At 48.0% G+C, this 23012-nt stretch overlaps 1 protein-coding gene across 2 annotated transcripts in view; it reads right to left on the bottom strand.

Annotated features, from left to right (window-relative positions):
• Window positions 1-22745, bottom strand: part of LOC148521861 (protein Mis18-alpha-like) — a 48712-nt gene extending 25967 nt beyond the window's left edge. The window contains exons 1-4 of one of the 2 annotated variants that reach the window (XM_088474469.1): window positions 22397-22743; window positions 18667-18733; window positions 11451-11573; window positions 9949-10045 (exon numbers count right to left, since the gene is read on the bottom strand). In XM_088474469.1, the coding sequence (XP_088330595.1) occupies window positions 9949-10045; window positions 11451-11573; window positions 18667-18733; window positions 22397-22520 (411 nt within the window). In that variant the 5' untranslated portion in view covers window positions 22521-22743. Of the gene's footprint in view, window positions 1-9948; window positions 10046-11450; window positions 11574-18666; window positions 18734-22396 lie in introns of both variants that reach the window. The other variant, XM_088474470.1, reaches the window with a different exon arrangement.
• Window positions 22746-23012: the final 267 nt, after the last annotated feature.

A 23012-nucleotide genomic window follows, 5' to 3' on the forward strand; every position in this document is an offset into this window, starting at 1 on the left:
AAGGCACGCTGAGCTGAGGGGAGGAGCCACTAGACAGACAAGGTTCTCTTCCCTGGCTAGTATTTAACCCACAGGACGCTGGTTCACGCTGCTGGAAAATTACTCATTGGTGGTCTAGTGGACACGCGGGGTATGCCTCCTGAGAGGGGGAGCCCGCCACCACCGCTAGTGCCTCCGGTCTGTCCCCAGAGACCGGAGGCCAAAAGTTGCATGTACCTGTTCCCCGGCGACCCGGCAGCATCCCAGGGATAGCTCCAGAGTCCGGCTAGTACAGACTCTGGGGTTCCGCTGCAATCCCCAGATCTGTACTGGTGTTGCAGCGCCGCCGGGGTGTAGGAGCAACAGCTTGGACGTCTCATGGACAGTCCGAAGCTGCCGATCTGAAGAGTAGTAAAAATAAAATTTAAAAACTCGAAAAAAATTAAGCTTTGGGGCTGCTAATCAACCCCCCTGCGCTAATGGTGACCCGACTCCGGCCAGGCACCAACTAAAACTGCGGTGCCTGTGGCTTGGGGGCGGGGGAGGATGGACCCAGTGCATCCTGGAAGCTAAAGCTTTAACTGCGTGGTGCCCGTGGATACAAATCCAGCTATACCCCAAGGTCAACCCTGTGGACCCCCTATGGACCCTGAAGTAGAAATATTGTTTATATGAATGAGGTTATTTATGAACCACCCTAACAGCACCTGTATTAGGGCTTAAAATAGAGAAAGGGTATAGCATATGCTGACAGTAGAGAAAAATATGATATGGTAAGAACTTACCTTTGTTATCTCTATTTCTACGAAGTCCATAGGGTTCCACAGGATGCCTTGGGGTATAGGTGATGACGTCAGGCATCGGGCACCATAGAGTTAAGTTTTCAGCCTCCCAGGATGCACTAGGGGCCACCTCCTATACCCCGCCCCCGAGCCAAGGCATCTCAGTTACGTACCAAGCCATAGGCCGAGGAGGAGAAGGAAGAGAGAGACAAAAGATCTGGACACACACACAAGAATCACATTCTCATCAGAGGGAGACGGAAAAACCGGTGACCAGAGCAAAGCCCATCTGCAGCACAGGTGCGACAGGGCGGGAGTCCTGTGGAACCCTATGGACTTCGTAGAAATAGTGATAACAAAGGTAAGTTCTCTCATATTTTCTACTTCAGGGTCCATAGGGTATCCACAGGATACCTTGGGGATGTCCCAAAGCAGTATCCTTCAAGTGTGGGGATGCTCCTGTGCTGAAAGGAGAATCCGCCGCCCGAAGGAAGCATCCTGAGAGGCAAAGGTGTCAAACGCGTAATACCTCACAGAGGTATGGACAGAGGACCACGTGGCAGCCTTGCAGATCTGGACTGCAGAGGCACAACGTCGAACTGCCCACGAAGGACCCACAGACCTAGTGGAATGAGCCCTCACAGAGGATGGAACCGGCAGGCCTTCATGAAGATAAGCTTCTGAAATAGCCATATGGATCCAACCTGCCAAAGTTTGCTTTGAAGCAGGCCAGCCCTTTTTACGGAAGCCATAGAGGACAAACAAGGCGTCCGACTTCCTAAACGAAGAAGTGCGGTCAACATAAATTCTTAAGGCCCGCACAACGTCCAAAGTGGCCTCACCCACTGAAAGGTCAGGTGAGTTAAAAGCCGGCACAACGATTTCCTCGTTGATATGAAAACGGGAAACAACTTTGGGAAGAAAATCAGGACGAGTGCGCAGCACCACCCTGTTCCCATGAAAAATCAAGAAAGTGAGAGAGCCCCTAAATCAGAAACACGACTGGCCGAAGCGATGGCCAGAAGGAAAATTGTTTTAGCGGTCAGCCAATTAAGATCCACTGAGCCCAGTGGTTCAAACGGCGGTCCCTGGAGAGCCCTCAGGACCACAGCCAAGTCCCAAGGCGCCACCGGTGGAACAAATGGCGGCTGAATTTGAAGAACACCTTGCATAAAGGTGCGCACATCAGGGATTGTAGCAATCCTACGATGGAACCAGACAGATAGGGCAGAAACCTGCACCTTCAAAGAAGAAAGGCGAAGCCCATGGTCTAGTCCCGCCTGTAGGAAGGCTAGCACTCTAGACAGACGGAACTCCCGAGGTGCATAACCTCTCGGTCGACACCACTGTTCTTCCAGTGGTGTCGACCGAGAGGTTATGCACCTCGGGAGTTCCGTCTGTCTAGAGTGCCACACCCGATGGTATATTCTTGCAGAAGACGGTTTCCGAGCTCTTAGCATAGTTCGTACTACAGAGCTGGAAAACCCCCTGGACCTTAACATGGCCGTCTCAACATTGAAAACGGCGCAGAGTTCCAAGATGTTTATCGGAAGCTACTTTTCCGCAGGAGTCCATCTGCCCTGGAACAAGTGTGGATCCGTGACCGCTCCCCAGCCCCGAAGACTGGCGTCTGTTGTCAATAGGACCCAGTTCGCCACCCAAAACGGACGACCCTTGTTGAGATGGGTCGTCTGCAACCACCAGGCAAGGGACAGGCGAACCTCCGGAGTGAGCACCATCGTCTGGGATTTGAGACTCTGAGGCAGTCCATTCCATTTGGACATGATCAATTGCTGCAGAGGTCTGGAGTGAAACTGGGCATATTCCACCATGTCGAATACGGAAACCATGGAGCTCAGTAACCTCATTGCCGAGTGAAGAGACACACGGCGACTCTGCAGACAACTGCGCACCCTCATCTGCAAGGCAGAGATCTTTTCCCCCGTCACAAAGACCCTCTGCTGACTGGAGTCCAACAAGGCTCCGAGGTGCAGAATCCTCTGACACGGGATCAGGGTGGACTTTTGCCAGTTTATCAACCAGCCGTGCCGTTGCAGTACTGCAATCGTCAGATCCAAATGGTGTAGAAGGAGTTCCGGAGATCCTGCTACCAACAGAAGGTCGTCTAGGTACGGCAACATGCGGACTGCCTGCAGCCGCAGGGAAGCCGCCATGACTGCCATAACCTTGGTGAACACACGTGGTGCTGTCGCCAGGCCAAAAGGTAACGCCCGGAACTGGAAGTGATCGTTGCGGATTGCAAACCTGAGGAACTGTTGATGGCGCGAAAGAATAGGGACATGCAGGTAAGCGTCCTGTATGTCCGACACCATGTAATCCCCAGGTTCCAGCGCCAGAATGATGGACCGTAGGGTCTCCATCCGAAACCTCGGCACCCGCAAGGACTTGTTGAGTGCTTTGAGGTTGAGGATCGGACGGTACGACCCATTGGGTTTCTGCACCAAAAACAGATTGGAATAGAAACCCAGGCCCCTCTGGGAGAAAGGAACAGGCACTATAACTCCAGACTGGAGCATAGTGTGCAAAACCTTCCGCAATTCCGTGGCTTTGTTCCGGTCTGATGGTAGACCCGTGGTGAAGAATCGGGATGGGGGTCTGTGCCGAAAGGACAGGGCATACCCGTGAGAAACCACCTTGTGAACCCAACTGTCTGTCGTGATTACTGACCAACACTGGGCGAACCGTAGGAGGCGGCCTCCCACTTTGGGATCCCCAAAGGGAGGTCCAGACCGTCAGGCCGCAGGTTTGTCATCGGACTTAGGGGCCGGACGTCTGGTACTTCAGGCCTGCTTCGGGGCTTGGCCGATTTCTTGGGGCCGGCCTGTCGGGGAAAGGACTGTGCTTTAGGCCTACCCTGGGCCCTGTAAGGCCGAAAGGACGGCGCTCCTGAACTGGAAGGAACTGCAGCAGACGGGAGACATGCCGATTTGGCTGCCGCCAGCGTGGCTACAATTTTGTCCAGATACGGACCAAATAGGACTTCTCCATTAAAAGGCAAAGCTTCCAAGCCCTTTTTGGAATCAGCGTCCGCCTTCCAAGATCGCAACCATAAGGTGCAACGAGCTGCCACAGCTGCCGAAGAAATCTGAGAAGTCATGGTACTGATATCCAAAGCCGCTTCATTAAGTGGCCGAATCACGGAGATTGCCCATCAACTCGGTCTGTTCAGCCGAACAGTCGGAATCGAAAGACGCCTCTAAACTATCTGCCCAGCGCTCCATAGCTCTGGCTACCCAACAAATGGCCATAGCCTGCCTGGCTGCCCCCCCGCGAGGGAATAAACGGACTTTAGGCAGATTTCCACCTTACGGTCCGTGGCATCCTTTAAGGAGGACATGGAGGGCATGGGCAACATGGCACTTCGGACCAGGCGTGTCACATGGGAATCCACCTGTGGCGGGGATTCCCACTTAGCAAAATAATTGTCCGCAAACGGATAAGCCACTGCTAAACGTCTTTGAGGCTGATACCGTTTGCCAGGATGTTTCCACGCTTCCTCTAAGTGGTCCACCAATTGACCCGAAAGAGGAAACACTGTGGCGTCACCCTTAACATCTTTGAAAAAGGCATATTTGGATTTTGATACCGGAGGTTCATCATCCTCAATAACTAAAGCTGTGCGGACTGCACAAATAAGGCCAGGTATATAAACCTTAGACTTAGCGTCCGACTCTTTAGTACGGAGAGGTTCTTGGTCCGAAAGATCCAGAATCTCCCCATCATCGGTCGTACCCTCGTCATCCTCATAAAGAGTGGACAGAGATGCCACCGGCCGCTTATGAGGCCGCAATGCAGACTCCCCTTGTAACACATCTGACAAATGCTGCACAGAACTTGTCAGAGAATCAACCCAAGCAGGCTCCTGAGAGACCTGAGGAGGGGAAATAGGGAAACTATGGGGTACCATCAGTTGTCTCGGGAACCCCTGCATGGGTGACGACACCACTGACTGCTATGACAATCCCATCTGAGGGAACGCAGGTTGCGGAGCTAACTGGCCCACTAGGGTTGTAAGCGCTTTAGCGAAACAAGCCCAGGGCGGCTCCTGAACCGGAGCCGTGACAGTAATTGGCCGCGTCAATAAAAAACACTGCCGACATAACCCCTCCGCGCTACCCTCCCCCTCCGCTATAGGTACCTTACACGTAGTACACAGAAGCTGGAGAGAAAAATCACTCTCAGACATGATGGCAAGTATGTGACCCCTCTCACTGATACGCGTTAGTATAGTGGGAGAACCGCCCTGCAATCACCGCACCGCAAGGGCTTTAGCAGAAGAAGAGCAGGGACAGTGAAAAGGTTGACAGTAGAAAGTGAAAGTACAGGCAGCAGATGCTAGCAGCAGTCACATACAATGCAAAGAAATCAATCCCTGCACTATCAGCGCTGATCCTCAACTACACAGACACAGTCTGGTAGGACACAGCGCTGCATACACAGACCTGTTCCAACGGAGAAGAGGTATGCCGGGGGACCCAGACCACGATGCCACCGATCAGCAGCGTTCAACATGCTTCAGGAAAGATGGCCACCGAGGAGCAGAGAGGAGGCCGGCCTGGGGGAGGAGCGCTGTCACAGGGCCAATCGGCAAGTACCGAGAGGCTGTGTGCAGCGGGGGAGGCGCCGGCTGTGTACAGGGAAGGCGCGCTCCCCTGGCATGCAATTAACCCCTGGGACCCCGCAGCGCTACCACTCAGCTGCGGTCCGCTGTCCCAGGGGGGTAGTGGAAGCGCAGGTCCGTAACCTGGCTCAACGCTGCAGCCAGTCCCCAGGGAGCCCCCTGCCTGGGGACTTCGGACCATGTTCCAGCAGGGACCCACCGCGGGACCCCGCTGCTTACCTGCTGTCCCCCTTAAATCCGGCCATGGTCCCAAACATCTGTGGTCACCGCTAGCTGTGACCCCAGATGCCTACCAGCATCCCCGGATCAGTACCAGCGTTCTGGTAACGGCGGGGGTGTAGCGAAGACAGCATGGACATCAAGAATGACTGTCCATGCTGTACTTCCAGATGTGCAGCCACAGCTGCCTTGTAGAAAACTTCAGGGGCTATCCTTAGCCCCCCTCTAAACAGGTGCATCCGACTCGAGCCGGGCACCAACGAAACTGAGATGCCTTGGCTCGGGGGCGGGGTATAGGAGGGGGACCCTAGTGCATCCTGGGAGGCTGAAAACTTAACTCTATGGTGCCCGATGCCTGACGTCATCACCTATACCCCAAGGTATCCTGTGGATACCCTAAGTACCCTGAAGTAGAAAGAGACACAGACAGACAGCGCTAGCACAAGTCACATACAATGCAGGAATTACTGCAAATAGGCACTATACTCAACTACTCAGACTCAGTGTCTGGTAGGAAATAGTGCTACATACGCTATGTAGAGCGACCGGACCACGCGTTGTTCTGGGAGAGCTGCGACTGCACCATGAAGAAAATGGCAGCCGGAGACCTCAGAGGGGGCGTGGCCGGAGGAGGAGAGCAGCTCAGAGAAGCCAGAACGCAGAGGAAAGGCGCCCTGAGCTGAATGGAGGAGCCGTTTAAACAGGGAAGCTGTCTCCCCTGGCCGATTATTAACCCCTGGGACGCTGGTTTCCCGTGCCAAAATGTCCCTGGTGGTATAGTGGATTGTGATGGCTGGTGCCTGCGTCCACACTCAGCACCTCCGGTCTGTCCCGAGACCGCAGGTATCAACTGCCATAACACACGGGTCACCGCAAGCGGCGGCCCGCCTTATCTGTCCCCTAAAGTCCGGTTGCAGTCTGGGTCATCTCCAGGGGCCCTGGCTAGCGTTGACCCCCAGAATGCCCGTCGAGATCCCTAGATCGGTACTGGCATCGCGGCCCGGAGGGGTGATGGAGCGGCAGCGCAGGCGTCCCTCGGACAGTCTGCTGCTGCGCACTCAAGATGAAGTCAAACTAAACTAAAATAATAAGCAGCCCCCTGTGTAACAGCGACCCGACTCCGGCCGGACACCAATGAAACTGAGGGGCCTCTGGCTTGGGGGCGGGGTATAGGGAGAGTGGACCCAGTGCATCCTGGGAGCTGAAAGCTTTAACTTCGTGGTGCCCAGATTCAGTTCCATCACCTACACCCCAAGGTCTCCCTGTGGAGCCTATGGACCCTGAATAAGAAATCCCAGTTTACAGCTTAGCCAGGCTTCCATCCCCCAGAACCTGCTGTGACTTCCACCAGACCTCAGCAGCTGTGGCTTTTCAGCAGCCTGTATTATAATCAAAATAAATACCTGAGGGAGTGGAGATGTGGCTGCAGCCGCCAGGTCCTGCTAATTCAAGACATCTGTGAACCTAGCCTCCAGCTTTCGCTGCTCGGTCTGATTACGTCACCACTGCGCAACTAGACGTGAAGCGGTCGTTTACTCACTCTTTGACACATAGCCTCTGGTGCTTGCCAATGACGTCACCCGTCATGCGCTCTATGCGGTGCGGCGCTCTATCGCTCAGGCCACCTGTTTAATCTCCGGCCAGGAAACTACTTGTGGCCCCACCTGATGACGTCCCCGCTGTACGCCTGTACGTATCATCGGCATCCTGGAACCAGCAAAGCCCCTCTCTCCTTTAAAAGCAGCAGCATGTTGCTGCTTCTGTAACCCTCAAACCGAATGGTTGGCCCTGAAGATTGAAGCAGTATTGTTCTGAACAGCCCATGGAGGTGTGAGACAAGTTGGCTCTACAGGACCTGTGAGTAACAACAAGCCCCTGCCAATCTGCTCAAAAGCAGTGTGCCAGGAAGCAGTATGTCAACAAGATTTTTTTGTTTATATTTGTAACAAACCTTTTTGCCTGCGGCCCCCTCAGTGTGTCTGGATTGGAGAGAGACCCAGGGACATGTTTGTTTGGTGTCTCTATCAGGTGCTCTTTTAGAGTGGGATACAGGTTCACACTCCCACTCTGTTGGTGCTTGTTGCCTGTCTCCAGGAACTAAGCAGGCAAATCCAATACATAAACATAAAGAAATAAAACCTAATTTAAAGCTAGGACCTATATAGCTAGTGCCTTACTCCAAAGGCACTAAAAACAAGACTGAGCTTACAGTGGAGAGGGATGGGTTATATAGGGGGTGGGAGACAGTTTTCAACTAGCTAGTGTCCGACTCACCCATCACTATACATAACCAAGATGTAAGGCTTCCCTCATATGGATGAAAAAGGAATACATTTTCTAGATGCTTAACGGACCATGAACATAAGAGGTAGTGTTTATGGTCCATTAAAAGAGAATCAAACGCTGATGTATGAAAAGTGGGGGGAAAAAAAATGTTTTTATTGTGATGTCCCACAAAATGTGCAGCAGTATTTGCCTCACTTTCCAGAAAAATGACCCTCATTGTATCACTGTTGTTCTGTTATATAAAGAAATCGAGCTTCACTTTGCTCAATATTGCAGAATGAAGGGAAAGACTTCACACATTTAATTTGTGGTGAATTATGTAAAATTAAACCCATGGGTACATTTATTAAGACTGCTTTTAAAGTGAAACACCACAAAATGTTAATGAAATGGTCTAGTGTGCAACCTTTATACGGTATTCTGCAACATAAATATGTCATAATATATTCTTAATCAGGGGTGAGTAACGTGTGGCACTCCAGCTGCTATGGAACTATACATCCAAGCATGTCCTGACACAATTGTGGTGTAAGAACATGCTAAAAGTGTGGACTGGCATACTGGGATGTGTAGTTCAACAGCAGCTGGAGAGCCACATGTTGCCTACCGCTGTACTATATACTGCTCCATTTTAAAGAGAACCACTGTCATTTGGGTGTTTTACTGTAGTTGTTTGCAGCTAATTGGATTGACTGTAATGTGGCATTGCAACAGCATGAAAACACCAGCAACGGAACATCAACATGACCCATCAAGACCCGATCTCGTGGAATTATGTACACAGCCCAATACATCTGTAAACAAAGTTCCAGGAGTTCAGGGCTACTATAAGTGCTCCATATTCACGAATATACTTGTTCTGCGATCCGACTCGTGGCTAATTGAATAAACCTCATAGTATCTGGTGCCCTACACAACTGTCTAAATACAAAAATAATGTTTTTATAATTTCTAAACAGCCATTCCACATTCTGCACTATACTTGTAAATACATGAATGAGGTGATGAAGACAGTGTCAAAGAACTAAAGCAGTTCAGAATGCTGGTCCACTTTTGCATTACCCCCGCTTAATTCCCATTGCTCTCTCCCTAGCAAAAGGAGCATATTTTCCTTATACCACTAGTAAAATACACTGGACACTCTATAGACTACTAGCAAAACGCAACCATAGCAGATTTTCTTACAAGTGTAATAACAGTTGTACCCATTAATATGTAATTTATCATCTGTATTTGTTTCATCAATAGATGTAAAATCAAAAACGGAAAAGGGAGGCAAGAAACCAATAGCTATCCTTTTACATATGTCTAGTCCACAAATAGCTTATAATACTTTTATAGATATGCCTTAAAGCCAGTATGCCAAAACACAAACATAATGTGATGAAGATGTTTGTGCACATATCAGCTATGTTTTTTAAACACATTAAACAAAATAAGCAAATATATGTAGATTGTTATATTATAGAATAATACACTGATTAAAAAAAGAAAAAACAAGGTACATGTAATTTGCATATTAACATAGTGGACTTCAGTGACTATTATATGCTGTCAAAACATGGGCTCATTTAAATACATGTGGAGACTTTAATAAACTATTTTAAGATGATTTGTAATAAATACAATACAGGCTAAAGGGGGGTATCCACTTAGCGATTTAACCAAGCGATTGTTATCGTGTAATCGCTTGCAAATCGTGCATGCTTTGCTCGGAAGCGACCAGCGACGCGTGTGCCCGCTGGTCGCTTCCGACATCGCCCTTACATGCTGGTCAACCTGACGATCTCGTCAGGTTCAGCATGTGCGGGGATGAGGGATGTGCCTGGACTGAACGAGTGAACGTTCAGTGTAGGCACGTCACTAGATAAACAAACGAGACCACGACTGTAATGTCGTAATCGTGCTCTCGTTTGTATATCTATAAGTGGTTACCCGCCTTTAAGGAAAACATTATATTCATTGCTTCTGATTTTTGTTTGTTTGCTATTTGTAAATACCTGTAAATTACTTTTAAAGATATTAATATTTTGTATTTACCTTTCTTATTTGCTGCTGCAAAATTTCAAATGTATCTGGTGTCTCTGGTTCTTCACAGTTATTGACGACTTGTTTATCAGCAGCGCCTAGTTTATAACTAAAACAAAGATACTACTGTTACCTCAACAATGAAGTAACTTTGCAGCAATAAAGACTAGAAGCACATACTGCCCTCTCCATGCAATGAAATATACACCAACCACTTGGGTGACACCTACCATGCATTCAAGAAACGGTAAATGTATGTTTTACACAAAAGTATTATTTTGTGTAAATATAAAGATATTTCAAGTGATTTCTAAATGGAGAATTCAATTGTTTTTTGGGCACCCATAAGTAATGGGCGATTTTTTTTGCCAATGGCGCTCAAATGCACCGGGTTAAGCCACATAGGGGTCTATTTACTAAGCTGTGTTAGGAGATAAAGTGAAAGGTGATAAGGTACCAGCCAATCAGCTCCTAACTTCCATTTTTCAAACACAGCCTGTGACATGGCAGTTAGGAGCTGATTGGCTGGTACCTTATCACCGTTCACTTTATCTCCTAACACAGCTTAGTAAATAGACCCAATAAAGTGGATAAACCCTAGAAAACTAAGGAGCACAATGAGTTTGGGCATCCAAAAGCCCAAGGAGGGGCACGCCGAAATAAGAGGCGACCACAGCAGCAGTGCCGAGCAGCGAAAATAATTGAATAGCTTCCGTCACCTTAGACGGGATACGCAGCTGCTCTAAAGAAAAACAAATGAATTTCCCCTCAAAGTCTAATAAATGTACTTTGACGCTGATAATTCATAATATAATGGATATACTTGCTGCCTACAGAGTTCAGAAGTATTAACGGTTTGTAAAAATACTTTGGACTTTATGAGAACTTCAATTTAAGAAGGGATACACTTTAAAAAAGTAGAATAGTGTTCCCTACAAGCTGCCTGCTTTGAAGATGCCGAGATGTGCCCTTTCCTTATGGCATGCTCATGGCATCTATTCACATTGCGTGGAGAGCTTAGGGGCAGCCCAGCATCTCAGTGAGTGCTGGGCACGCCCCCTACAGTGATGAAAAGACGAAGTGTCTCAAGGGCACACACCCTTTTCTATTGACCACATCCCTTTTTCGGGCGCGCACAGAGCAGTGGCCATCAGCAACAGGCGCCCTGCCCACCCTAGATGGAACACTATACAAGGTTATGTCTGTACATTAACGAGTATTGTATTTTTTAAGCCCACGTATAAGAGCCAAAAAGATGCATATATTCACAGCTAATAATGTTTAGATTCAATTGTATCACATGAAATCACACGCCATGTGCATTGTATATTTCTCCAGCACTGGTACTCTCATACAACAAATACTCAGAAGGTTGCCATTTACAACCATTTTTTGAGTAACAAACTTATAAATGCAGCGTTTCACTGGCAGGAAAATGCGTAATTCAAAAATGAGTGTGTGAGTGTGACACAGGACTTAACATTAACAAGAGTACACAGTTCAATGCCTCTTACCTTTTAGTAGCACTGGCAGCCAAACTGAACAAATCACGCTTGTAGTCCATGTGTCGTGGTGTGGCAGTGTAATACCTTCCAACAACTGAGTTGCATCCCTCACAATGCAGATTACATAGAACACTGATGGTTTGAAAGAGATAAATATGCTATCATTAAAACCTTAGAAAATATGAGATATGGTAAGAACTTAACCTTATTATCTCTATTTCTACGAAGTCCATAGGGTTCCACAGGATACCTTGGGGTATAGGTGATGACGTCAGGCATCGGGCACCATAGAGTTAAGTTTCAGCCTCCCAGGATGCACTAGGGTCCCCCTCCTATACCCCGCCCCCGAGTCAAGGCATCTCAGTTAGGTACCAAGCCATAGGCCGGAGGAAGAGAAGGAAGAGAGAGAAGAAAGATCTGGACACATACAAGAATCACATTCTCACCAGAGGGAGACGGAAAAACCGGTGACAAGAGCAAAGCCCATCTGCAGCACAGGTGCGACAGGGCGGGAGTCCTGTGGAACCCTATGGACTTCGTAGAAATAGAGATAACAAGGGTAAGTTCTTACCATATCTCATATTTTCTACTTCAGGGTCCATAGGGTAGCCACAGGATACCTTGGGGATGTCCCAAAGCAGTATCCTTTAAGGGTGGGGCGCTCCTGTGCTGAAAGGAGAATCCGTCGCCCGAAGGAAGCATCCTGAGAGGCGAAGGTGTCAAACCTGTAATACCTCACGAAGGTATGGACAGAGGACCATGTAGCAGCCTTGCAGATCTGGACTGCAGAGGCACCACGTCGAGCTGCCCACGAAGGACCTACAGACCTAATGGAATGAGCCTTCACAGAAGGAGGAACCGGCAGGCCTTCATGAAGATAAGCTTCAGAAATAGCCATACGGATCCAGGCTGCCAAAGTTTGCTTTGAAGCAGGCCAACCCTTTTTACGGAAGCCAAAGAGGACAAACAAGGCGTCCGACTTCCTAAACGAAGAAGTGCGGTCAATATAAGTCCTTAAGGCCCGCACAAAGTGGCCTCACCCACTGAAAGGCCCGGTAAGTTAAAGGCAGGAACAACTATTTCCTCGTTAACATGAAACTGGGAAACAACCTTGGGAAGAAATTCAGGACGAGTGCGTAGCACTGCCCTGTTCCCATGAAAAACCAAGAAAGGGGGTCTACAAGAGAGCCCCTAAATCAGAAACACGTCTGGCCGAAGCTATGGCCAGAAGGAAAACAGTCTTAGCTGTTAGCCATTTAAGATCCACTGAGCCCAGTGGTTCAAACGGCGGTCCTTGTAGAGCCCTCAGGACCACAGCCAAGTCCCAAGGCGCCACAGGTGGAACAAATGGCGGCTGAATTCGCAGAACACCTTGCATAAAGGTGCGCACATCAGGGATTGAAGCAATCCTACGTTGAAACCAGACAGACAGGGCCGAAACCTACACCTTCAAAGAAGCAAGGCGAAGCCCATGGTCTAGTCCCGCTTGTAGGAAGGCGAGTACCCGAGACAGACGAAACTCCCGTGGTGCATAACCTCTCGGTCGACACCACTGGAAGAACGTATGCCACACGCGATGGTATATTCTCGCGGAAGACGGTTTCCGAGCTCTTAGCATGGTACGCACTACAGAGCTGGAAAAACCCCTGGACCTTAACATGGCCGTCTCAACAGCCACGCCGTCAAAGACAGCCGAGTCAGGTCCATGTGAAAACAAGGACCCTGTGACAGAAGGTCCGGACGGAGCGGTAAGCGTAGAGGACTGTCCACGGACAGACCCTAAAGGTCTGAGAACCAGTGCCGTCTGGGCCATGCGGGAGCTATCAACAGGAGCGTCCCTCCTTCCTGTTTGAATTTCCGGATTACCCGTGGAAGAAGGGAAACCGGAGGAAAGAGGTAAGCAAACCGGAACGTCCACCAGACGGACAGAGCATCCACCAGAGACGCCTCTTCGTCTCTTGTGCGAGACCCGTACACCGGCAACTTGTTGTTGTGCCGGGACGCCATGAGGTCGATCTCTGGAAGACGCCACCTGTCCACCAGCAGTTGAAAAACGTCAGGGTGCAGGGACCATTCCCCTGGATGAACGTCCTGGCAACTGAGAAAGTCCGCCTCCCAGTTTAGCACTCCTGGGATGAAGACAGCTGATATGGCCGGAAGATTGCGCTCCGCCCATACCAGGATCCGAGACACCTCCACGAGAGCCGCCCAACTTCGGGTTCCTCCTTGCCGGGTTATGTAGGCCGCGGTGGTAGCGTTGTCCGACTGGAACTGCACTGGGCGACCTTGGAGAACCCGATGTGCCTGCTGGAGAGCATTGAAGACCGCTCGGAGTTCCAAGATGTTTATTGGAAGCTCTGCTTCTGCCGGAATCCACCTGCCCTGGAACAAGTGTATCCCCGAAACTGCTCCCCAGCCCCGAAGACTGGCGTCCGTTGTCAACAGGACCCAATTCGCCACCCAGAACGGACGACCCTTGTTGAGATGGGTCGTCTGCAACCACCAGGCAAGGGACAGACGAACCTCCGGAGTGAGCACTATCGTCTGGGATTTTAGAGACTGAGGCAGTCCATTCCATTTGGACAGGATCAGGTGCTGCAGAGATCTGGAGTGAAACTGGGCATATTCCACCATGTCGAATACTGACACCATGGAGCCCAGTAACCTCATCGCCGAGTGCAGAGACACCCGGCGGCTCTGCAGACAACTGCGCACCCTCGACTGTAAGGCAGAGATCTTTTCCCCCATCACAAAGATCCTTTGCTGTCCCGAGTCCAATAAGGCTCCGAGGTGCAGAATCCGCTGAGACGGGATCAGGGTTGACTTCTGCCAGTTTATCAACCAGCCGTGCCGTTGCAGTAACGCAATGGTCAGGTCAGAGTGGCGGAGAAGGAGCTCCGGAGAGCCTGCCACTAAGAGAAGGTCGTCCAAGTACCGCAACATGCGGACTCCCTGCAGCCGCAGGGAAGCCGCCATGACCGCCATCACCTTGGTGAAAACAGGTGGTGCTGTCGCCAGTCCAAAAGGTAACGCCGGAACTGAAAGTGGTCGCTGCGGATTGCAAACCTGAGGAACTGCTTATGGCGCAAAAGAATAGGGACATGCAGGTAAGCGTCCTGTATGGCCAATGACACCATGTAGTCCCCCGGTTCCAGCGCCAGAATGATGGACCGTAGAGTCTCCATCCAAAACTTCGGCACCCGCAAAGATTTGTTGAGAGCTTTGAGGTTGAGAATCGGACGAAATGACCCATTGGGTTTCTGCACCAAAAAGAGATTGGAATAGAAACCCTGGCCCCTCTGGGAGAATGGAACAGGAACTATAACTCCAGCCTGGAGCATAGTGTGCAAAACCTTCCGCAGCTCCGTGGCTTTGTTCCGGTCTGATGGTAGACCCGTGGTGAAGAATCGAGCCGGGGGTCTGTGCCGGAAGGAGAGGGCATACCCGTGTGAGACCACCTCAAGAACCCAAGTGTCTGTCGTGGTGACCGACCAACACCGGCCGAACTGCAGCAGGCGGCCGCCCACTTTGGGATCCCCCAAAGGGAGGCCCGGACCGTCAGGCCGCAGGCTTGTCATCTGACTTAGGGGCCGGACGTCTGGTACTCCAGGCCTGCTTCCGGGGCTTGGCCGATTTCTCATGTGACACGCCTTGTCCGTAGTGCCACATTACCCATGCCATCCATGTCCTCCCTTAAGGATGCTACGGACCGCAAGGTGGAGATCTGCCTAAAGTCCATCTATTCCCTTGCGGGGGGGACAGCGCGGCCAGCTATGGCCATTTGCTGTGTTGCCAGAGCTATGGAGCGCTGGGCTGATACGTTGGAGGCGTCCGTCGATTTCGACTGAGCAGATGGAGTTGATCGGCAAACTCCGGGATTCGGCCACTTATATCAAAAAAGCGGCCTTGGATATTAGTACCCTGGCGCCTGTCAATGTCCCAATATGTATGCACCTGACTGTATATATGTATAGCGTTCCCGCTAGGCTGTTTTAGCGGGGCACGGTGCCCTGCCCTCCTTCTGGAGGGCAAAAAGCACCCTGCCATCCAGGAGGAGGGCAAAAAGCGCCCTGCCCTCACAGCCTGCGGGTGCCGTCTTCACCCGCGGGACGCAGTGTCCCGCGGGTGGAAAAATGTGCGGTGACCCGGTCACTGCCCCGCATCTATTCTCCCTTTCTGCAGCGCTTGGGGGCTGCCCGGCGTGTCCGTAAGTGCCGGGCACGCACCCAAGTATGACGAAAAGGGGACGCGTCTTATAGACACGCCTCCTTTTCATGACCACGCCCCCCTTTCGGACGCGCACATGGTTGCCCTCTCTAGCTCCGGCGCCCTGCCTGCCGCCGGAGCTAGAGTGAACACTATATATATAGTTATCCTGTCATCTCACGATAAAGCGGAAACACTCTCCAGACTTCGTTTGCGGTTGCAATATTAATCAGTTTTATTAGGCATACCAAATTAATTTGTCGATGTTTCGGTTCTTGCTGAACCTTTATCACGGCATCAGTATTCTTAACATCAGAATTGTTAACTACTTCCAGTTGATTTGTGCTATGGCATGCCGTCCTGCTGTTGGATCCAACAGCAGGACGGCATGCCATAGCATAGATCAACTGGAAATAGTTAACAATTTTGATGTTAAGAGGGGTATTCAATATGAAACGTAAACTTCGCTGTCAAAGTTTACGTTTCATATCGGAGCTTTTACCTGGCATAAAGTATCGGGCGCGCAGCCGCTTATCCCCGTATTCAATATACCTACGAAAACAGGAGCCTGCGAAGTGGGATTTGCGTTAAATTAGGAAATTTTCCTTCAAAAAATTGTAAAAACATGGGGGATCACTATGGGTACCCCCGTTTTTAGCCTGCAAATGAAAGTGGGGATTTAAATAGCCGCAGCAGGCGTTTTTTCCCGACATTGAAGAAGTGATGCAGAAGAGCACTTAGGTTTTTTTTTCGTTTTTTTAAGTGGTCCCATCAAATTTGGGGTACATGAAAATGGGTACTAGCATATTTTTATGTCCCTAAAGTAATTTTTTAAAAATTCTGCAACTGTGCACCTGCCGCTATTAATCTATTCTAGAATACACCTGCCGCATATTTGCAGAATAGCCCTGAACCTATTTCCCTATTGTTAAACACTTTTTTCCCATTTTTTTTTTTTACCCCAATTTTTAAATAAATTTTTTGGGGTGTCCCTATTTTTATTTTTTTTGACAGTTCTTTTTAAAATGTCATTCCCAGGGGTGCAGGCTATTTTTTTTTTAAGCCTGCACCCCTAAACCCCAATTCTGCACTTTTTTTCGCCACCTATTCAGTGGTGAAAAGTTATCCCCGTTTTTTTTCAAAGACTTTTCGAACCTGCGAAAAGTCTTTGAAATTGAATACAGTGTAAAACTAAAACCTGCGATAATGACGTCATAGGTGCGATATTAACGCAAAAAACTGACTTATCGCTCCATATTGAATTCCCCTATAAGAATACTGATGCCGTGATAAAGGTTCAGCAAGAACCAAAACATCGGCAAATTAATTTGATATGCCTAATAAAACTGATTAATATTGCAACTGCAAACCAAGTCTGGAGAGTGGTTCCACTTCATCGTGAGAGGACAGCATAACTATGTGTATGGGAAGCTGAATATATATATATATATATATATATATATATATATATATATATATATATATATATGCAAGAGACATGTAAAGAGCAGTTCAATTAAATTCAAAACACGTACACTGGATACATATAGTGTTTAAGAACAGATACAGTGAACTACATTTTCCAGCATTATTTTCCATTGCTAAGCTTTAATATACTGAATTGCCAGTTCGTACTGCATACACAATAGAAACAAATAGAGAACTAGGGGCCTGATTCAGAGCCGTTCGCTATTTGTGGTCGTTCGTTCAAAAACAAGGGGTGGCTATTCAAATGATCCGTTCGCAAATTGCAGTCTGTTCCCACCTCTAAGTCTGAACGAGCGAGCAAAACATACGCTCGTTTTTTTGATAAAAACGCCCCCTGGCCGCACGCACCATACGTCATGTCCGCTATTTATTAGATTAATCGAGTACATCGTACAGCGTATGAACTGCTCGCTATTCTTGTGGTTGGTGTTTTCAACCGCTATTTTGCGAGCAGTTCTGAGTTAAAAAAAACCAAGTGACGTGGTCAATGACGCTGCTGTATTAATTATGCACTCCCTTAAAATGCCCGTTTTGACCTTTAAGCACGCCTGCGTTCGGATCTCCACTCCCCGTTTTCAAGCACCTTCCCCTGTTACCACCCACATATGCCTCATTCTGTCACTCAAAATAGCAGGCCCTCGCTATATTGCGTACCAACGATTTTCGGCCGCACTGACTGGTTCGCGCATGCGTACTAAAAACCGTACGCATGCGCAGATGTGCGAACATCGCTCGGAACGAGCGTACTGCCGCTAGCGAGTGGCTCTGAATGAGGGCCTAGATCTCCCAACATGCTTGCCTACTAAATCCTCAGTGGAAATAGAGTTTACCCCTCTCAAACAATACACCAGAGGAGACTTCTTATTTTCTTCTTTTAAAATTTGCAACTTCAAATGGTAGAAATGAAGTTTTGAAAACAATACTTGCAATATTTTCTCAGCTTACCTGCTCCTATGCGAAGGAAACTCATTATGGGATCTAGAAAAACACTAGCACTCAAAGCTGTCATGTGACAACTCCAAGGGGTAGATTTACAAGAATTGGTGGCTTTGACAGAGTTTTGAAACAACAAAAGTAATAAAAGCTATATAATCATGGTTTTTCATTTATCTTTACTGCCATATTAAAACTATCAGTCAAAGTTTCAACTAACTAAAGACAATGCTGAAGGCACTAGGCAACGTAGGGATGACCATCGATGGTTAACTGCTTATCGTTTTGCCACAGATGGCAGGGAGCCAATGGTTCTCTGCCATTGATGACCGAGTGGGACCTAATGGTTGTTGGCTTTTTTTTTTTACGGGACGAGCATAGCCCTATGGGCCATAGGGCTATGCTCGTCCCGTAAAAAAAGGGCTACTGCTGCCATACCTACAGCAGCAGTAGCCCTCAAGGGGTACAAAATATTGATGGTTAACCATCAATTGTTTTTGACATCAATGATAATCAACAATGAAACCACCAATGTACACCCCACCGATGGCCATTCCGTAATATGTATACAATATTCTGCACGATTCAACATACATACCTGCCAAGTTCATTGGGAAAGCTGGATAATTGCTTTTCCGTATGCATTTTAACATGCATTGTGATAGCTGCAACAAAATAAAATACTGTTTGTTTTTTTTAAATAAAATAAGGGACATGTATTAAATGTAATTAGTAATATCAAGCACACAATTAAGATACCCTACTGCATCATTTCCCAAACTCAGTCCTCAAGACAGCACCGCTGTGTGTGTTATGCAACTGTTATACACACTATACTAGTCCACAAAATGGTCAGTTGAATGGATACAGTAACATGGAGGCTCCCTTACTGCTCTGCACAGCTCCTCTGCTCCACTCTCCAGTAATAATGGACCACATTTCACATAAAACAATGGTGCCAGAAAGTACAACAAACCCCCCCCCTCCACTCATGGTCACACCACTAACCCTCTGAAGCCGCTCCGCAATCCCTGGCCACGCATAGACCCTACTACCGGAGAGCTCTATGAAGCCAAAGATAGGAGACAGTAGACAGCCGGGACGTACAGGAGGATCAGCGTAGACTGGGACAGACAGCAGGGATCAGAGGCTGGGGCGGACAGAGGCACAGCAGTCACCTCAGATGACACTGAGCACATGCACTCCTGTGCATGATATGAACACCGCAATACTATAGGCACGACTCTCCGTCAGAGCTGATGAGGATCTGCTTCCTCCGTCACTGCAAAATTTAGTAGCCAGGCAGCAAAATCTGGTAGCCTTTGCGACCTGGCCCCCGGGATTTGTCGAGCCCTGCACTATACGATTTTCTGTCAGATATCTGTCCAATCTGTCTGGTTGGAATGAAAACCTGGTAATGTATGGGAGCAAATGACAGTCGATCATATGGTTTTAAACACTGAAAAAAGGACAAATACAATTGTTCAAATTGGTTAAATTTGTGTGTTTTAACCAATTTGTCTGAACAACCATTTTTGGCTATTTTCCAGTGTTTGTGAGCAAATGGACGATTGTCATTTGCTCCCATACATTACCAGGTTTTCATTCCAACCAGCCAGATTGGACAGATATCTGACAGAATACTGTATAGTGGATGCCCAACTTAAGGGTGCCTTGAGGACCGAGTTTGGGAACCACTGCCCTACTGTAATGGTAATTTAGAAAACAGTATTACCCAATACCTCCCCCAGCCCAGCTTATGACGCGCTTTATAAGCAGACCTACAAGCACTTCAGGCAAATGTGGTGGTGCCGGAATGTATTTTCTAGCAATGGTGACCATGGTGGTGTATTCTAATAACCTCTGTAGTTGCTAAGGAGTGAAGTGAATATATTTGTTTGACTTAAAAAAAAGAATTATAATAACAAACTATGAAGCAATACAATCAGACTGTTCTCGTTACCATATCCTGTACTGTCATTAGCAATTACCTATCTCTCAAAAATAAGTTATATGCAAGTGGACAAGAAAACACAATAAAGAAAAATAGTAATCTTACCTACCATGGTGCTGAGCTATTGGATAATTTATGGTAGCGCAATATTTAATCCGGCAATTACAAGTTCAGCACTTTGATAAGTAAGATTAATCCTCTCACTGCCTTCACCAATACCACGTTTACATTAAATTCTTGGGTCTGACCTGGGATTTGAAACATGGTTCCAAACTGGGTCAGACCATGGACAGCCCCTTTCACATTGTGGCACCATCCTGGGTCGGCGCCATTCACACTGCACCCGTCTGCTGTCCCGTGCTGGAAACGGGACTAAGGTCAGATGACCCGGGATACCCATTTCCACTGAGTCCTACCTGGGTAAAACCCTGCTAGCGACCAGGGTTGGATTCCTGGGACACTGCACCCGGGTTGACCCATTTCCACTGACAAAAATCCCGGGTCCATGCGCACTCATGTGCAATAACCCAGGATTTTAAGGTTAGTGGAAAATGGTTATAATTTAGCCAGTCATTAACCAATTGGGAAAGCAAGACTACAATGAGACAAGACAAATTCTTTTTAGTTTTGGCTCCTCCCATAATAATAGTGCAGAAAGTTGTAGAAAAATGATATTTGCAAAGACAGATATGTCCTTGGGGTCATTAACAACCTTTTCCAACTCTGTCTAATGCACATACACTTATGGTCACATTTCACACATTTATAATCATGCAAGTGATGCGGAAATGTTCCACATTGGATCTTCTTCAAGTTGGAAATGGTGTATTATTGTGTGGTACGTAGGCCACTGCTTCCTCTTTGTTGGCTACACATGTTGCATTTTCGCCCCTATCTCTGATTTTGTAACACTAAAATGATCCCCATGACATAATAATCTGACAGAACTGAATTGGATCATTTTCAGACTTTTAGGAGAATGCGATTGGAAGATGACCGAAGACTCCTTCATGTGATTACAGTATCTTCTAAACCTCAGTGTGTCAGAAGATAGCCAGCTGCTTGGCTTGCTACTGGCAACATATTCTCCAATTTGGCTCCTTATGTGTGTAACCAAATTGAGAGTCTGATGTCATTGCCCATGCATAATGTTTGCTTTAGCCACTGGTGTGCCTATGGTAAGGGAAGGAGTTGTATACACAATCTCAGGAGAACCTGTACAGTTCTCCAAAAAATAATAAATTATACCCCTTTCAGATCGCAATGTCAGGTCACTTCAGGGAATTTACTCACACGTCCATCCCAGCTGCGACACGGCTTATTGCCGGGTTGATGATATTACTGTAATCACGTGGCGAGCCGGCACTTGGAAATGAGATGCTGTGAACGAGACCCGGGTCGCATTGACCTGGGTTACCCGTTCACACTGCATCTTAAGCCTGGTTAAACCTGTATTCAACAGTGCTCGTTATCAGGGTTGAAATGCTGGGTCGCTCGATCCGGCTTATTTCAACCTGGCTCTTTCACACTGCACAGTAACCCGGGTTGCTGTGGATTTACATGCAATTACTTGGGTTATTGCAGCAAATGTGAAAGGGGTATTATATTATATTGGCACAACAAAATTAAACCATGAAGTGTAGTTAGCATTTGCCTTTTCAAATTGTTATCAAAAGAGGATACTTGAAGGCTGCACAATCAGCAAATGAGGGACAGCATAATGCATGGGTTCATTTAAAAATATTACGTTTTTTCCAACATTGCTCCAACAGGCCCATCGCCAGCCGCAGAATTTAACTGCCCCTTAAATGACTAAATTAGTGTTAACTGCCACGTTGCTGTATTTTTCCTATGGATTATATTGCTGGTCTTTTAGTGTTTATAACTCTCATGTAAGAAATGTTTGGAAATATTTATAAAGAATAAGAGGGGGACCATTCCAGTTACTACATGAGGCAGCTGAATTACTCTGCAATCCCCAAACCCTAGGGTCTCCTCCATTACCCATGAAATAAATGTCCCCTCCAGCTCAACTTTATTACCCAATGGAATGATGCCACTTCCATTGCCCATGTATGAAATGATGCCCACTCCATTACCCATTTACAAAAAGATTTCCATTGCCCATGGAAGAAATTAATTACACGTTACGTTACCCTTGTACCAAACGATGCCCCTCCAAGTCACCTCCATTATTCATGTAGATAAGAGCACCTCCGTTCATCACCCATGTAATAAACTATAAACTGTTTAGTACCCATGTAATAAATTATATCCCCTACGCTACCCGTATAAGACATCATTCTCCCACCACAAGTAAGAAGCGATTTCCCCGCATTACACAGAGGTTACTGGGAACTCGGCTCCTTCGCACCTTTTAGCAGTATTATGGTTTCGTCATGGTGACTGCCCGCCAGGTCGTCCGTGTCCCCCAGCGGGAGCCGGCACTGGGCGCACATGTACACTGCGGGACGGGGAGACTCTATTTCCCCTTCCATCAGTCCCCGCACACCTCAGCACAGGGGGTGAGTACAGGCGCAGCGGCCCCGAGTGGCTGGAAAACGGGAGTGGGACCATGCACACGTGACGAGACACAGAGCGGTAACTTAGTTTCCTGCCCCAAGTCACCGCGACCGCAGTACACGGTGAGGGACCAGCACCATTGTGTCAGCTGACCGTGTTCACTGGCGACGTCATTGTACCATGTGACCAGTGTTGCCAACTCTGAAATGGAAAACAAGCAACCTATAAGTAAAAAATAAGCCAAAAACAAGCCCAAACCAAACCTAAAAAGCCCAATAAAAAAACCCAATTTATGGGGGTGTCTCTTTGTCCTCACTCTCTTCCTGCTTAACTTCCTTTATTCTCCCTCTTCTCTAACCTAAATATTTTATTGTATGCACAGCCTTATCTGCCTATATTGCTTTTCTCCCTCTACACCAGCCTCTATACTTTTACCTCCTCCCTCTTTTCATACCTCATTCCCTTGC

This window comes from Taudactylus pleione, unplaced genomic scaffold, assembly GCF_031769625.1.
Source record: "Taudactylus pleione unplaced genomic scaffold, aTauple2 ptg000154l, whole genome shotgun sequence".
NCBI lineage: Eukaryota > Metazoa > Chordata > Amphibia > Anura > Myobatrachidae > Taudactylus > Taudactylus pleione.